This window comes from Meles meles, chromosome 7, assembly GCF_922984935.1.
Source record: "Meles meles chromosome 7, mMelMel3.1 paternal haplotype, whole genome shotgun sequence".
Taxonomy (NCBI): Eukaryota; Metazoa; Chordata; class Mammalia; order Carnivora; family Mustelidae; genus Meles; species Meles meles.
In genome coordinates this window covers 95,487,515-95,504,416 of record NC_060072.1, presented here as the reverse complement: position 1 = coordinate 95,504,416, position 16,902 = coordinate 95,487,515, and the positions used below count along the sequence as shown (strand labels likewise).

Sequence of the window (16,902 nt, the reverse complement as noted above, 5' to 3'; positions counted from 1 at the left end):
CTGTCTCATAAACCCAGGTTAATATCTCTCCCCACCCCTCTTTTTTTTTTTTTTAATCATATCTGCAACCTTGGCATTATACTGGGGAACTCTTCTTAGTGGAAACATACTATTCACTCATTTCACAAAAGTAAAGTGAGCTTCATATCCTTGATGCAGGAAATATACATTTTAGGAATATTTTTTGGGAATAATAAAAAAGCCAGAGAAAGCTATTTAGACACCAAACTAATTGGGTCTTATGGGGATCCTTTTAAAATTTTCTAATGGGAGAAGACATGAAATATTTTAACAACTTTAGCCAATATAAATACAATGTAAGCCACATTTTCAATTCAGAATTTTCCAATAGTACCATTTACAAAAGCGCAATAAACAAACAAGATTTTTAAAATTATATATTTCTCTATCTCAGTATATCCAGCTTATTACCATTTCAGTGTGTATCCATAATAAAATTATTGAGATATTTTATATTAAGGTTTCTTATCAAGTCTTCTAAATAGTATGCGTATTTTATAGTTGCTGCATATCTCATCCAGACCAGTCACATTTTTTGTCTTGAAAGATAACCTTTTATTACTTTCATGTACAGAAAATTCAACAACATCCACTCAGCCCAGTTTGGTGGCCAGTTCTTTAGCCTTTGCCTTTACCAGCTTGGCAATGGGAGCCATGGACTTTTGACCCAGGATGTTTCCGCCCCAGTGACAGTGGATTTCATCCTATCTGTCACTCACTGGTCCTGATAGCTTCCACTGCTTAGCCAGAGCTCCTTTATTTTCTGAGTTAACTTGTATGAAGGTGACAGTGGTGCAGGTCTTCTGTGGACCAGATGCACCAGCCTGGCCTTCCCCTTGATAATGCAGTAGGGAACCCCCATCTAATGACACAGGGCAGGCAGGAAGACAACCAGCTCAGTGGGATCCACCCTATGTGCAATCATTACCATCTGAGCCTTCTTGTTTCCCACCAAGGTGGTGACAGTATTAATGCCAGCTTGCAGAGAGGTGACCTCTTACTGGGGATATCTCCTTTGTAGGCAGCTTTCTTCTCAGCCCAAGCAAACCATCTCTACTTCTTCTCTTGTTTTGTCTCCGGATTTGTGGGCCAGCTTAAGCAATTGAATAGCTGTTTGGTGGTCCAAAACCTGGGCGAATTGGTTAATCACAGGAGGTACTTTTATATGTTTATAGAGAATAGCCCTTTGCTGCTGCAGTTGGATGTAACGGAGGCATTTGACAAAGGAGGTAAAGTCCCTTTTGGGCTAGATGTCCTATCTGATGCCAAAATTCTCGGCCCTTTTCTCAAACAAGGGATTGACCACCTCTTGGCCTCCTGTTTCTTCATGACAAGATGAAGATGGCCAGGGCCATCTTCTTCCCCTTGTTTTCCTTCCTTTTGGCATCTTGGATGGCTGAAGGAGAGAGTGAGATAAGCCACATTTTCAGTGTTCAATAATAATTCACATGTGGCTAATCAAAAAGAATGTAATCTTGCCATTTACAACGATGTGTATAGAACTAGAGGGTATTATGCTAAGCATAATTTGTCAGTCCAAGAAGGACAAATACCATATGATTTTATTCATCTGTGGGAATTTAGAAACAAAATATATGAACATAGGGGAAGGGAGGGAAAAATAAAATAAGATGAAAATTGAGAGGGAGGCAAACCATAAGGGACGCTGAACTCTAGGAAACAAATTGAGTGTTGCTGGAGGGAAGGGGGGTGGGGGAGAAGGGATAATTGGGTAATGGGCATTAAGGAGGACACCTGATGTAGTGAGCACTGGGTGTTATATGCAAGTGATAAATCACTAAATTCTACTTCTGAAACTAGTAAAAAAATAAAGTATCTAGACCATTTGGACATTTAAAAATAATTCATATGTGTCTAATGGCTACTGTATTAGATAGCAGAGACTTAGAAAATTGATTGAAGATAGCAAAGGGCTGGATAGACCATGTATTCAATTAGACATTTCAAAACAACAATTATGTTGCTCTTGCAACCCAGGGATGAATCCCACCTGGTCGTGGTGGATAATCTTTTTAATGTGCTGCTGGATCCTGTTTGCTAGGATCTTGTTGAGAATCTTTGCATCCATACTCATCAGTGATATTGGTCTGAAATTCTCCTTTTTGGTAGGGTCTTTGCCTGGTTTGGGGATCAGGGTAATGCTGGCTTCATGAAAACAGTCTGGAAGTTTTCCTTCTGCTTCAATTTTTTGGAACAGCTTCAGGAGAATTGGTGTTATTTCTTCTTTGAAAGTTTGGTAGAATTCCCCAGGGAATCCGTCAGGTCCTGGGCTCTTGTGTTTTGCAAGGTGTTTGATCACTGCTTCAATCTCGTTGCTGGATATCGGTCTATTCAGGTTGTCAGTTTCTTCCTGGTTCAGTTTTGGGAGTTTATAGTTTTCCAGGAATGCATCCATTTCATCTAGGTTGCTTAGCTTATTGGCATATAACTGTTGGTAATAATTTCTGATGATTGTTTCTATTTCCTTGGTGTTAGTTGTGATCTCTCCCTTTTCATTCATAATTTTATTAATTTGGGCTTTCTCTCTTTTCTTTTGGATTAGTGTGGCCAATGGTTTATCGATCTTATTGATTCTTTCAAAAACCCAGCTTCTAGTTTCATTGATACGTTCTACTGTATCTCTGGTTTCTACCTCATTGATCTCTGCTCTAATCTTGATTATTTCCCTTCTTGCGTGTGGAGTTGGTTTGATTTGTTGTTGATTCTCCAGTTCGTTAAGGTGTAGAGACAGCTGGTGTATTCTGGATTTTTCAATTTTTTTGAGGGAGGCTTGGATGGCTATGTATTTCCCCCTTAGAACCGCCTTTGCTGTATCCCACAGGTTTTGGACCGAAGTGTCTTCAATCTCATTGGTTTCCATGAATTGTTTAAGTTCATCTTTGATCTCCTGGTTGATCCAAGCATTCTTAAGCAAGGTGGTCTTTAGCTTCCAGGTGTTTGAGTTCCTTCTGAACTTTTCCTTGTGATTGAGTTCCAGTTTCAAAGCATTGTGATCCGAGAATATGCAGGGAATAATGTCAGTCTTTTGGTATCGATTGAGTCCTGCTTTGTGACCCAGGATGTGGCCTATTCTGGAGAAAGTTCCATGTGCACCCGAGAAGAATGAGTATTCTGTTGTTTTAGGGTGGAATGTTCTGTATATATCTATGAGGTCCATCTGGTCCAATGTTTCAATCAATGCTCTTGTTTCTTTATTGATTTTCTGCTTCAATGATCTGTCTGTTACTGAGAGAGGCGTGTTAAGATCTCCTACTATTATTGTATTCATATCAATATGACTCTTTATCTTGATTAATAGTTTTCTTATGTAATTGGGTGCTCCCATATTGGGGGCATAGATATTTACAATTGTTAGATCATCTTGGTGCATAGTCCCTTTAAGAATTATGTAGTGTCCTTCTGTGTCTCTGACTACAGTCTTTAGTTTAAAATCTAATTTATCTGATATGAGAATCACTACCCCGGCCTTCTTTTGAGGCCCATTGGCACGAAAGATGCTTTTCCATTCCTTCACTTTCAGTCTGGGTGTATCCTTAGGTTCAAAATGGGTCTCTTGTGGACAACATATGGATGGATCCTGTCATTTTATCCAATCTGCAACCCTGTGTCATTTTATGGGCGCATTTAGGCCATTCACATTGAGAGTAATTATTGAGAGGTTTTTATTGACATCATGTTGCCTTTGAAGTCTTTCTGTCTGTAGATTGTTTCTATATTTCTGTTCAATGATATTCCTAGGATTTTTTCTCTTTTATAGGACCCCCCCTTAATATTTCCTGCAGTGTCGGCTTGGTGGTTGCATAGTCTTTTAAGCCTTGCCAGTCTTGGAAACTCTTTATCTCTCCATCCATTTGAATGTCAGTCTTGCTGGATAATGTATTCTTGGCTGCATGTTCTTCTCATTTAGTGCCCTGAATATATTTTGCCAGTCCTTCCTGGCTTGCCAGGTCTCTGTGGACAGGTCTGACGTTATTCTAATGGGCTTTCCTCTGTATGTAAGGAGCTTCTTTGTCCTAGCTGCTTTTAAGAGGGTCTGTCTTGAAACATAATTCCTCATTATAACTATAAGGTGTCATGAGGACTTTCAAGAATCTAAAATTTTGGGAGGAAATCTCTCTGCCTCTAGTACATGAACGTTGTTTCCATTCGTGAGATTGGGAAAATTTTCATAGACAACTTCTTCCACTATATCTTCTAGACTTCTTTCTTTTTCCTCCCCTTCAGGGATTCCAATAATTCTGACATTGGAACATTTCATGGCATCATTTGTTTCCCTGATTCTGTTTTCGTGGCTTCTGAGCTGTTTGTTCCAGACTTCCTCCTGATCCTTTCTCTCTATCTGTTTGTCCTCCAGATCACTAATTCTATCTTCTGTCTCAGTTACCCTAGCTTTTAGAGAATTTAGATTAGATTGGAACTCATTGAGAGCATTTTGAACATCATTCCTGGTGGCTTTCAGTTCTGCCCTAACATTGTGAACATCCTCCCTGGTGGCTTTCAGTTCTGCCCTAATCAATTCTGTTTGGTCATCCATGGCTTTCTCCAACCTAGCTATTGCCTGGATAATTGTTAGTCTGAATTCCTTTTCTGACATATTGTCTATGTCAATAGCTCTTAGCTCTGTTGCCAAAGGTCCATCCTCTGTATTTTTCTTCTGTTGGGTATTCCTCCTCCTAGTCATTTTGGAAAGAGATGACTGAACATATGCAGCTGGGCTTATCGATTGTGGTGCAGTCAAGGTGCACCCTGGAATGCTTCTGTGCAATCAGGGTTCCCCACCCAAATGAGAGAAAAAAGGAAAGAAAAAGAAATAGAGAAGAAAGAAAAAAAAAAGGAAAAGAAAAAAGGAAAAAGAGAGAGAGAGAGACAGGAAAAAAAAGGGAAGATAAAATAGAAGGCTCAGCCCAAATGGGTCCCAAGGTAAGATTTATGAAGTATACGAACAAAAACAGACAAACACAAAGACTGATAAAATTATATGACAAGAGAAAAAAATATATATATAAGTAAAAAAAGGGAAGAACCTCATCAGAAAAAACCCCAAGTATAAGATTTATATTCTATCAGGACAAACACAAATTCACAGAAACACTGGCAGAAGGAAAAATTGTGAGAGTGGTTATAAATTCTCCTGTGGGTGAGGAAGGTTGTTTTGATTCTTCCTGGATGTATCTTGATGTTTTTGTTAAGGGACTTAACTTTCCTAAGTTACAGGGGGATTAGAAACTGGTTTGCATATAGGGGTAGCATTGATTGGGGAAAGGGGATTACCTTGAAGTTTAACTCTATATGTATAGTAGAAGATAAAAATTAAAAAAGAATAAACTAGACTAAACTAAGTTAAAATTAAAAAAGAAAAAAATAGAAAAACAAAAGAAAAACACGGGTGTATGTATCAAAAAGTTCAGGTTAGAAGGTTATTAAGGAATTTGATGTACTGGACATCTCAGTGTGGCGGTAAATAGGGTAAAAAATTATCTGTATATATTAAAAAAAAGAACCAGAATATTGGTAAAGAGTTAAAAATAAAAGTTGTATTTATGAAGTAGTGGTGGTTGTTCTCTTGTAGTCTTCTTCCTCCTTTTTTTTTTTTCCTTCCTTCCTGGTTGGTTTTCTGGGGGAGGGGCCTGCCACGTGGGTTTTCAGACAATGATGTTCCCTGAGTTAGGTCCTCCCGCTCCCCTCAAGGGGGTGGGCTGTGAAGAAACTGTTTTTTTCAGGCTTTTGTTCTCTGGAGGTTTTTATGTTCTTTCATCTGCTTTCTCTCACCTTGACAGCTTTTGATGGTTTTTGGAGGTTTAGAGGAGAACAAACTGCACCCCGACCTCCCTCTTAGAGAGAAGCCTCAGAATGCTCTGCAGAGCTCTGGCAGAGTCAGTTCTGAGTCACTGTCCCTGGGGATGCAGGAGCTCCTCGTTGTACCCAATACCAGGGCAGCGGCGGCTGTCTAGGCAGCTCCAGACTGCCAGAGAGGTTCCAAGCTGAGATCGCACACTGAGATTTTCCCGCTGTCCCGGGCTGGGAATGTCTGGTTTTTCTGGATGCCAGAGCTCCAGGCTAGCACCTATGAGCACCTCTCCCAAGGGAGGGTTTGGGAGGCGTGCCTTTCAGGATTGCCGTCTGGCCAGGCTCCCAGCCCCTCATGGGAGCTGGACCCCACTTGTTCTCGGGCATGCTGGCGGCTCAGGCACACTGGCGGCTCAGGGATGGAGACCTGATTTCTCTGCCACACTCTCTCTGACTCAGCGCCAGGGGAGGCTGTCCTGGGTCTGGGGACTTAGGTCCCTGTCCCTAATCGCCCAGATTCCCACTATTTCCCCCCTCGATCCTTTGCTCTTTGTTTTTTGAATGCTTTCAACCAGACTCCAAGTTAATGCTGGTCCCCAGATGCAGGGCACTCTCGTATTGGGGTATTACTTTCCAATGGGTCACCTCTGGTGACTCCCTCCCCCTTTTGTTTATCTTCCGATATCAGTCCGATGTTCCCACTCTGCTTTACCTGCCACTGGCGTCTTCTGCTCCTGTAGAGATCCAGACGTGTATAATTCTGATCTCAGGCTGATTTCATGGGTGGTCAGAGTTCTTTGGTAGGTAATCAGCTCACTTTAGGGTACAGGTTGAAACGGCGCCTCCTCCTACTTCCCTGCCATCTTGACTCCCCCTCTATCTCTCTTCATAATAAGTTTTTAGGACACATTTGTGGTAAAAATACAGATATCATGGCCCTTAACTACTGTATCCTTACATACTTCAGTGTGTATGTCTTAGGAATAGAGATTTTTACTTGCAAATCCATAGTAATGTTATTGACTTTCGTGAACTTAACACCAAAACAATAATTTTATCAAATTTGCTGTCCATACTTCAACTTTGTTCCTGCCCAGTAATATCCTTAATTGAATTTTTCTCCCTTCTATACACTACCCAAACTAGGTCAGTCATTGTTTTTAATTGTTATGATTCTTTAGCCTTCTTTGTTTGTAATATTTCCACAGCCTGTATATTTCATTTTTTTGATGTGCACATTTTTATAGAATATAATTTTCTTCCACTTCCTTTTTCAATAGAACTTCTTCAGTTTGGGTTTTCCTGATGTTTTCTCCGGATTCAATTCAGGTTTTTCATTCTCAGATTACTATAAAGGTGGTATGGTTATTTTCAGGGTGACACATATAATCACCAGGTCAAGTTGTCCAGTTTCTTCATTGTGTGTTCATTACATTTTTCTTTTTTTATAAATAATAAGCAATCTATATGAATACACTTAAAGAACACACAAGTTTTCTATTCCTCAACTAAAATTTCCCCAATTTTTTATCTCTCGATGGTTTTGCCTGATTTGATCTTTGCTGTAGTGATTACCAAAGTCTGATTTCCAGCTCAGGGTCTTGTTCCATATCTGCAGGCTGGTCCTTGACATCTACTATGAACAAGGGTTCCTCCTTCCTGTCAACTTATACTTGATCCATCGCCTGTGTATATGTTTGGACTCATGAATTCTGAGTTTTCAATGCTTATAATTCATTGCTGTACTTACTAATCATGGTGCTCAAATTGTCACACATTTGCCAGTGAGACCTCCTTCAAGCTGGTTTCAGTGGACCTTGTTACAAACCCCAGTTTTGAAGATTTCCTTACTTTTGGCATAGCAAGATGTTGCATGTTCACCTTTTCTGTTTCAGTCCTGGATGAGCCATTTTTTTTATTTGTTTATTTACAGCATAACAGTGTTCATTGTTTTGGCATCACACCCAGTGCTCCATGCAGTACGTGCCCTCCTTATTACCCACCATCTGGTTCCTCAACCTCCCACACCCCCACCCCCCCCGCCGCCTCTTCATAACCCTCTGGTTGTTTTTCAGTGTCCATAGTCTCTCATGGTTCATCTCCCCTTCCAGTTTCCCTCAACTCCCTCTCCTCTCCATCTCCCCATGTCCTCCATGTTATTTGTTATGCTCCACAAATAAGTGAGACCATATGATACTTGACTCTCTCTGCTTGACTTATTTCGCTCAGCATAATCTCTTCCAGTCCCATCCATGTTGCTACAAAAGTTGGGTATTCATCCTTTCTGATGGAGGCATAATACTCCATTGTGTATATGGACCACATCTTCCTTATCCATTCATCCGTTGAAGGGCATCTTGGTTCTTTCCACAGTTTGGCGACCGTAGCCATTGCTGCAATAAACATTGGGGTACAGATGGCCCTTCTTTTCACTACATCTGTATCTTTGGGGTAAATACCCAGCAGTGCAATTGCAGGGTCATAGGGAAGCTCTATTTTTAATTACTTCAGGAATCTCCACACTGTTCTCCAAAGTGGCTGCACTAACTTGCATTCCCACCAACAGTGGAACAGGGTTCCCCTTTCTCCACATCCTCCCCAGCACACGTTGTTTCCTGTCTTGCTAATTTTGGCCATTCTAACTGGTGTTATGTGGTATCTCAATGTTGTTTTAATTTGAATCTCCCTGATGGCTAGTGATGATGCACATTTTTTCATGTGTCTGATAGCCATTTGTATGTCTTCATTGGAGAAGTGTCTGTTCATATCTTCTGCCCATTTTTTGATATGATTATCTGTTTTGTGTGTATTGAGTTTGAGAAGTTCTTTGTAGATCCTGGATATCAACCTTTTGTCTGTACTGTCATTTACAAATATCTTCTCCCATTCCGTGGGTTGCCTCTTTGTTTTGTTGACTGTTTCCTTTGCTGTGCAGAAGCTTTTGATCTTGATGAAGTCCCAAAAGTTCATTTTTGCTTTTGTTTCCTTGGCCTTTGGAGACATATCTTGAAAGAAGTTGCTGTGGCTGATATCGAAGAGGTTACTGCCTATGTTCTCCTCTAGGATTCTGATAGATTCCTGTCTCACGTTGAGGTCTTTTATCCATTTCGAGTTTATCTTTGTGTACGGTGTAAGAGAATGGTCGAGTTTCATTCTTCTACATATCGCTGTCCAGTTTTCCCAGCACCATTTATTGAAGAGACTGTCTTTTTTCCATTGAATATTTTTTCCTGTTTTGTCGAAGATTATTTGACCATAGAGTTGAGGGTCCATATCTGGGCTCTCCACTCTGTTCCACTGGTCTATGTGTCTGTTTTTATGCCAGTACCACGCTGTCTTGGTGATCACAGCTTTGTAGTAAAGCTTGAAATTGGGTAACGTGATGCCGCCAGTTTTGTTTTTGTTTTTCAACATTTCCTTAGCAATTCGGGGTCTCTTCTGACTCCATACAAATTTTAGGATTATTTGCTCCAGCTCTTTGAAAAATATCGGTGGAATTTTGATCGGAATGGCATTAAAAGTATAGATTGCTCTAGGCAGTATAGACATTTTAACAATGTTTATTCTTCCAATCCAAGAGCATGGAACAGTCTTCCATCTTTTTGTGTCTTCTTCAATTTCTTTCATGTGTGTTCTATAGTTCCTCGAGTACAGGTCCTTTACCTCTTTGGTTAGGTTTATTCCCAGGTATCTTATGGTTCTTGGTGCTATAGTAAATGGAATCGATTCTCTAATTTCCCTTTCTGTATTTTCATTGTTAGTGTATAAGAAAGCCACTGATTTCTGTACATTGACTTTGTATCCTCCCACGTTACTGAATTGCTGTTTGAGTTCTAGTAGTTTGGGGGTGGAGTCTTTGGGGTTTTCCATATAAAGAATCATGTCATCTGCGAAGAGAGAGAGTTTGACTTCTTCCTTGCCAATTTGGATACCTTTTATTTCTCTTTGTTGTCTGATTGCCATTGCTAGAACTTCTAATACTATGTTGAACAAGAGTGGTGAGAGTGGGCATCCTTGTCGTGTTCCTGATCTCAACGGGAAGGCTGCAAGCTTTTTCCCATTGAGGATGATATTTGCTGTGGGTCTTTCATAGATAGATTTGATGAAGTTCAGGAATGTTCCCTCTATCCCTATACTTTGAAGCGTTTTCATCAGGAACGGATGCTGGATGTTGTCAAATGCTTTTTCTGCATCAATTGAGAGGACCATGTGGTTCTTCTCTCTTCTCTTATTGATGTGTTCTATCACACTGATTGATTTGCGAATGTTGAACCAACCTTGCAACCCAGGGATGAATCCCACCTGGTCATGGTGGATAATCTTTTGAATGTGCTGCTGGATCCTGTTTGCTAGGATCTTGTTGAGAATCTTTGCATCCATACTCATCAGTGATATTGGTCTGAAATTCTCTTTTTTGGTAGGGTCTTTGCCTGGTTTGGGGATCAGGGTAATGCTGGCTTCATGAAAACAGTCTGGAAGTTTTCCTTCTGCTTCAATTTTTTGGAACAGCTTCAGGAGAATTGGTGTTATTTCTTCTTTGAAAGTTTGGTAGAATTCCCCAGGGAATCCGTCAGGTCCTGGGCTCTTGTGTTTTGCAAGGTGTTTGATCACTGCTTCAATCTCGTTGCTGGATATCGGTCTATTCAGGTTGTCAGTTTCTTCCTGGTTCAGTTTTGGGAGTTTATAGTTTTCCAGGAATGCATCCATTTCATCTAGGTTGCTTAGCTTATTGGCATATAACTGTTGGTAATAATTTCTGATGATTGTTTCTATTTCCTTGGTGTTAGTTGTGATCTCTCCCTTTTCATTCATAATTTTATTAATTTGGGCTTTCTCTCTTTTCTTTTGGATTAGTGTGGCCAATGGTTTATCGATCTTATTGATTCTTTCAAAAAACCAGCTTCTAGTTTCATTGATACGTTCTACTGTATCTCTCGTTTCTACCTCATTGATCTCTGCTCTAATCTTGCTTATTTCCCTTCTTGCATGTGGAGTTGGTTTGATTTGTTGTTGATTCTCCAGTTCGTTAAGGTGTAGAGACAGCTGGTGTATTCTGGATTTTTCAATGTTTTTGAGGGAGGCTTGGATGGCTATGTATTTCCCCCTTAGAACCGCCTTTGCTGTATCCCACAGGTTTTGGACCGAAGTGTCTTCATTCTCATTGGTTTCTATGAATTGTTTAAGTTCAACTTTGATCTCCTGGTTGATCTAAGCATTCTTTTTTTTTTAAATGTTTTTTTTTTATTTTTTTTAAAGATTTTATTTATTTTTTTTTTATTAATTTTGACAGAGAGAGATCACAAGTAGGCAGAGAGGCAGGCAGAGAGAGTGAGAGGGAAGCAGGCTCCCTTCAGTGCAGAGAGCCCGATGTGGGACTCGATCCCAGGACCCTGAGATCATGACCTGAGCTGAAGGCAGTGGCTTAAACCACTGAGCCACCCAGATGCCCGATCCAAGCATTCTTAAGCAAGGTGGTCTTTAGCTTCCAGGTGTTTGAGTTCCTTCTGAACTTTTCCTTGTGACTGAGCTCCAGTTTCAAAGAATTGTGATCTAAGAATATGCAGGGAATAATGTGAGTCTTTTGGTATCGGTTGAGTCCTGCTTTGTGACCCAGTATGTGGTCTATTCTGGAGAAGGTTCCATGTGCACTTGAGAAGAATGAGTATTCTGTTGTTTTAGGGTGGAATGTTCTGTATACGTCGATGAGGTCCATCTGGTCCAATGTTTCATTCAATGCTCTTATTTCTTATTTCTAGGCAGCTCCAGACCGCCAGAGAGGTTCCGAGCAGAGATCACACACTGAGATTTTCCCGCTGTCCCGGGCTGGGAATGTCTGGTTTTTCTGGCTGCCAGAGCTCCAGGCTAGCGCCTATGAGCACCTATCCCTAGGGAGGGTGTGGGACGCGCGCGTTTCAGGATTGCCATCTGGCCAGGCTCCCAGCCCCTCATGGGAGCCAGACCCCACTCATTCTCGGGCGCGCTGGCATTCAGGTGCACTGGCGGCTCAGGCACGGAGACCTGATTTCTCCGCCCACACTCTCTCTGGCTCCGCACCAGGGGAGGCTGTCCTGGGTCCGGGGACTTAGGTCCCTGACCCTAACCGCCCAGGTTCCCACTATTACCCCCCGTGATCCTTTGCTGTTTGTTTTTTGAGTGCTTTCAACCAGACTCCAAGTTAATGCTGGTCCCCAGACGCAGAGCACTCTCGTATTGGGGTGTTACTTTCCAATCGGTCACCTCTGGTGGCTCCCTCCCCCTTTTGTTTATCTTCCGATATCAGTCCGATGCTCCCAGTCTGCTTTACCTGCCCCTGGCGTCTTCTGCTCCAGTAGAGATCCAGACGTGTATAATTCTGATCTCAGGCTGATTTCATGGGTGGTCAGAGTTCTTTGGTAGGTAATCAGCTCACTTTAGGGTACAGGTTGAAATGGTGTCTCCTCCTACTTCCCCGCCATCTTGACTCCGCCTGGATCAGCCATTTTTTAAGGCACCTCTGTGCATTCATCTTGGGGCTCTAGGGTGAGCTCAGTGCTACTGTGTTATCTTTTTACTTAGCCATTTTAGTGGGCTAAAACATACAAGCAAGCATATACATGTATAATACAGTATACAAATATACATGCACTCATAGACATGAGCATATATAAAAATGCATATATATCTTTACATACATATTTTCAGAATTATAAATTTAAATTGAAACTTCCCATTCTAGTCCAACCATTTAGGATTCTTTCTTATCTTTCCCTATCCATATTGGTATCTTTCTAATTCCTTATCAAAAACTCTGACAATCGGGGTGCCTGGGTGGCTCAGTGGGTTAAAGCCTTCGGCCTTCCGCTTGGGTCATGATCCCAGGGTCTTGGGATCAAGCCCCACGTCAGGCTCTCTGCTCAGTAGGGAGCCTGCTTCCCCTCTTTCTCTCTGCCTGCCTCTCTGCCTACTTGTGATCTCTGACTGTCTAGTAAATAAATAAAATCTTTAAAAAAAACTCTGACAATCAGCATGTTCTCATTATGCAGTCCTAAAATAAATCTAAAATAGTTTCAGCATTGTTTCATCCATACTACTAGAAAAAACAAGTGTACTAAAAAGAGTTCAGGATTTGTTCACATTTCTTCCTATCCTCCTTTCAGACCAAGACTGAGGATATAGTTAGATAATGTGTTAATCAGAACTTGCATTGGTCCTTTATTTTCCCCACTGGTATGGTTATGGTATTCATTTGAGAAGAAAATTGGTTGATTTTTTCCAATTCAGCCTTCAGTTGTATGTCCTCCTTCCTGTCATCATTGACTTAAGTTGATTTTGTTTCAAGTATTCATATTAGAAAGTTTACAAAAGGCAAAACTATATGACAACTATATGAAACTGTATTAAAAGTGTATGGTGGTGGGCGCCTGGGTGGCTCTGTGGGTTAAGCCTCTGCTTTCGGCTCAGGTCATGATCTCAGGGTCCTGGGATCGAGTCCCGCATTGGGCTCTCTGCTCAGCAGGGAGCCTGCTTCCCCCTGTCTCTCTGCCTGCCCCTCTGCCTACTTGTGATCTCTCTCTGTCAAATAAATAAATAAAATCCTAAAAGAAAAAAAAAGTGTATGGTGGAAGTGTCATTCCCTAATGGGAAGGATTTAAAGAAATTATATAAGGGCATACCAGAGCACATTTGTGTGCTGTTGATATTAATCTAGAAAAGGGGAAGAAATTAATGATGTGAAAAACAGCAAAGGAGAGCGGCCTTGTGAAGAGCTGAATGTCTTCTTGAGGTGATCAGAGGTTGGCTTCAGAAAATACAAAAAATATCTGTACAGTACTTATTATTTCCTTAGTACTATCATAAGCATGTACCTGGTTTATCTTATTTAGACCTCATAGTAACTCTAAGATGTAGTATTATCATTACCCCATCTTACAGAGGAGGAAATTGGGGGAACAGATTGGTTAAATGACTTGTCCAAAGTAGTTCATGTAATAGATGACAAACTGGACAAACTGCGTTTGCTTCATTGTGGTACATTCAGTGGGACTAAGGTCATCACCTCATGAAAGACCTGTTTTCCAGTTATACAAGGCACAGCATGTGACTAGGTTTAATTTTTGTTTATAGTCACTATTCATCCTGTCATATTTTGACATTGCTCCTCAGATTTAATTTCTGTGACCTTTACGTGAAGACTGGGCAGTGGTGTGAAGCCAATGATGAAAAACCATTCAGCAGTAACAACGTTCATCTTACTGGGTTTGACAAATGACCCACAGCTAGAGATTTTTATTTTTATCTTTCTGTTTATCTCATATATGTTAAGTGTAATTGGAAATCTGATCATAATTTCTCTCATCTTGGTGGATTCTCATTTAAAAACAGCTATGTATTTTTTTCTTCAAAATTTCTCTTTCTTAGAAATCTCATTCACAACTGCCTGTGTCCCCCCATACCTGTACGTCATATCAAGTGGGGACAGAACCATCACCATTAAGGCTTGCTTCAGCCAAATCTTTTTTATTGTCCTCTTTGGAGCTACAGAATTTTTTCTTTTGGCTGTGATGTCTTACGACCGCTACGTGGCCATCTCTAAACCACTGTATTACGTGACCATCATGGACAGCAGAGTCTGCAGGAATCTCATCCTCTGTTGTTGGGTATCTGGCTTATTGATTATCCTTCCACTCCTTGGTTTGAGTCTCCATCTGGAATTCTGTGACTCTGTTATTGACCATTTTTATTGTGATGCTTCTCCATTACTGAAGAATTCATGTTCAGATACTTGGTCTATAGAGCAGCTGGTTATAGTCTGTGCTGTGTTGACCTTCATAATGACCCTTGTGTGTATAGTTCTATCATACATATACATCATTAGGACAATTCTAAGATTACCCTCTGTCCAGCAAAGGAAAAAAGCCTTTTCCACCTGTTCTTCCCACATGATTGTGGTTTCCATCACCTATGGCAGCTGCATATTTATGTATGTCAAACCTTCAGCTAAGGATGAAGTGGCCATTAATAAGGCAGTTTCTCTGCTCACTATATCTGTTGCCCCTTTGTTGAACCCTTTCATTTATACCCTGAGAAATAAACAAGTAAAGCAGTCTTTCCATGATACCCTTAAAAGACTTGCATCTCTTTCAGAGAAATATTAGATTGTCATATTGGGAGTTTAAATTGAAACAAGAAAAAACTTATCCTATATCAATATGAAATCATATATTACAAATGATATATCAATTCAACATATAGGTGGAAATTGAGTGATAAGAGTTGTGTAGTTCTCAACTTTGAGGAATTTTAGTACTCAATATAGAGGAACAATAAAGAAAATTGAGAAGAAAGTCTAAGGAAAAATTGTGATGGGCCCAGCATTATGCGGATAGATACTTCTAACTTTTCTGGAACTTCTCTGTCTTACTAATCTATATTTCAGTCAACTCTTTTTAGTCTTGTCAGGTATACATTAGTCATTAGTCTTGTGTGTTGAATCTATTCCATCCATGTCACTGCTTTCCCCTCCTTGCAACACTACCTCTTTCAAAGTATTTTCTCTTTTCAAGAGGATAAGAATGCTGATTTTTAGCAAAAATAAGCTCCCCCCACCTTTAACTCTGCTTTCTTAATCCTGCCTCACAATAATCATGTGTATTTGAAGAAAATTCTAATAGTCATCCTTGCTTCTTCTAATTGGAACTTATTAAAACATGTATGAAAAATCATTACATAAACAAAGATGTAACCAAATAGTGTTTTTAAAAAAGATTTTATTTATTTATTTTGACAGAGATTTGTTGAACCCATGAGAAATAAGCAAGTAAAGCAGTCTTTCCATGATATTGTGAAAAGATTGGTATTTCATTTAGAGAAATAGTAGAACAGCATACTGGGAACTCAAATTAAAAGCTATATTATCAAAATATGGGTGGAAATTGAAGTCACTGAAAATGGCAAGTTTTGACAGGCATTAAAGAAAGTTTGGAAGAACATCTAATAAAGAATGCTGAAGGACTCAGTATTATGAAATAGACATTTCTTTACTCCCCGGCAACTGATTATATCTCCTCATAACCTGAAATTCAGTCAGCTCTACTTAAGTTGTCTCTAATGTTCATTAGTCATTAGTTTTTCATGTTAAAACTGTTCTAGACATGTTACTGCTTTCCCCTCCTTTCAGTGCAATCTGTTTTGAAGTGTCTTCCCTTCTCAAGGGGTTAGCTACACTGATTTTCAAGATGTAAAACAGTCTTCATTTCAGGCTTGTCAATTGTGTCTCAAAATAAACAGTATGTGATCTCTCCCTTTTAATTCACAATTTTATAAATTTGTGTCCTCTCTCTTTTCTTTTGGATTAGTTTGGCCAATGGTTTATTGATCTTATTGAATCTTTCAAAACAAACCAGCTTCTAGTTTTGTTGATGCATTCTACTGTATCTCTAGTTTTATCTCACTGAACTCTGCTCTAATCTTGATTATTTCCCTTCTTGTGTGTAAGGTTGGCTTAATTTGTTGTTGATTCTCCAGTTCTTTAAGGTGTAAAGAGAGCTGGTGTATTCTGGATTTTTCAATTTTTTTGAAGGAGGCTTGGATGACTATGTATTTCCCCCTTAAGACTGCCTTTGCTGTATCCACAGATTTTGGACCAAAGAGTCTTCATTCTCATTGGTTTCCATGAATTGTTTAAGTTCTTTGATTCCCTGGTTGAACCAAACATTCTTAAGCAATGTGTCTTTAGCTTCCAGATGTTTGAATTCCTTCCAAATTTTTTCTTGTGATTGAGTTCCAGTTTCAAAACATTGTGGTCTGAGAATATGCAGGGAATAATCTCAGTATTTTGGTATCAGTTTAGTCCTGATTTGTGACCCAGTATGTGGTCTTTTCTGGAGAAAGTTCTATGTGCACCTGAGAAGAATGAGTATTCTGTTGTTTTAGGGTGGAATGTTCTGTATATCTATGAGGGCCATCTGGTCCAATGTGTCATTCAGTGCTCTTGTTTCTTTATTGATTTTCTGCTTCGATGATCTGTCTATTACTGAGAGTGGTGTGTTAAGATCCCCTACTATTAATGTATTCACATCAATATGACTCTTTATC

General features: G+C 40.0%; 1 protein-coding gene and 1 pseudogene across 1 annotated transcript; one reads left to right on the top strand and one right to left on the bottom strand.

Annotated features, from left to right (window-relative positions):
• Positions 1–614: 614 nt before the first annotated feature.
• On the bottom strand, positions 615–1,414 carry LOC123947085 (annotated as a pseudogene).
• Positions 1,415–14,024: 12,610 nt separating this feature from the next.
• LOC123946453 (olfactory receptor 6C2-like) lies at positions 14,025–14,963 on the top strand. The gene has a single exon (XM_046011839.1). The coding sequence runs from the start codon at positions 14,025–14,027 to the stop codon at positions 14,961–14,963; it is 939 nt and encodes a 312-aa protein (XP_045867795.1).
• Positions 14,964–16,902: the final 1,939 nt, after the last annotated feature.

Bases quoted from the DNA above. Each gene is read 5' to 3' on its own strand.
- LOC123946453 (XM_046011839.1), top strand. From the start codon at position 14,025: ATGAAAAACCATTCAGCAGTAACAACGTTCATCTTACTGGGTTTGACA.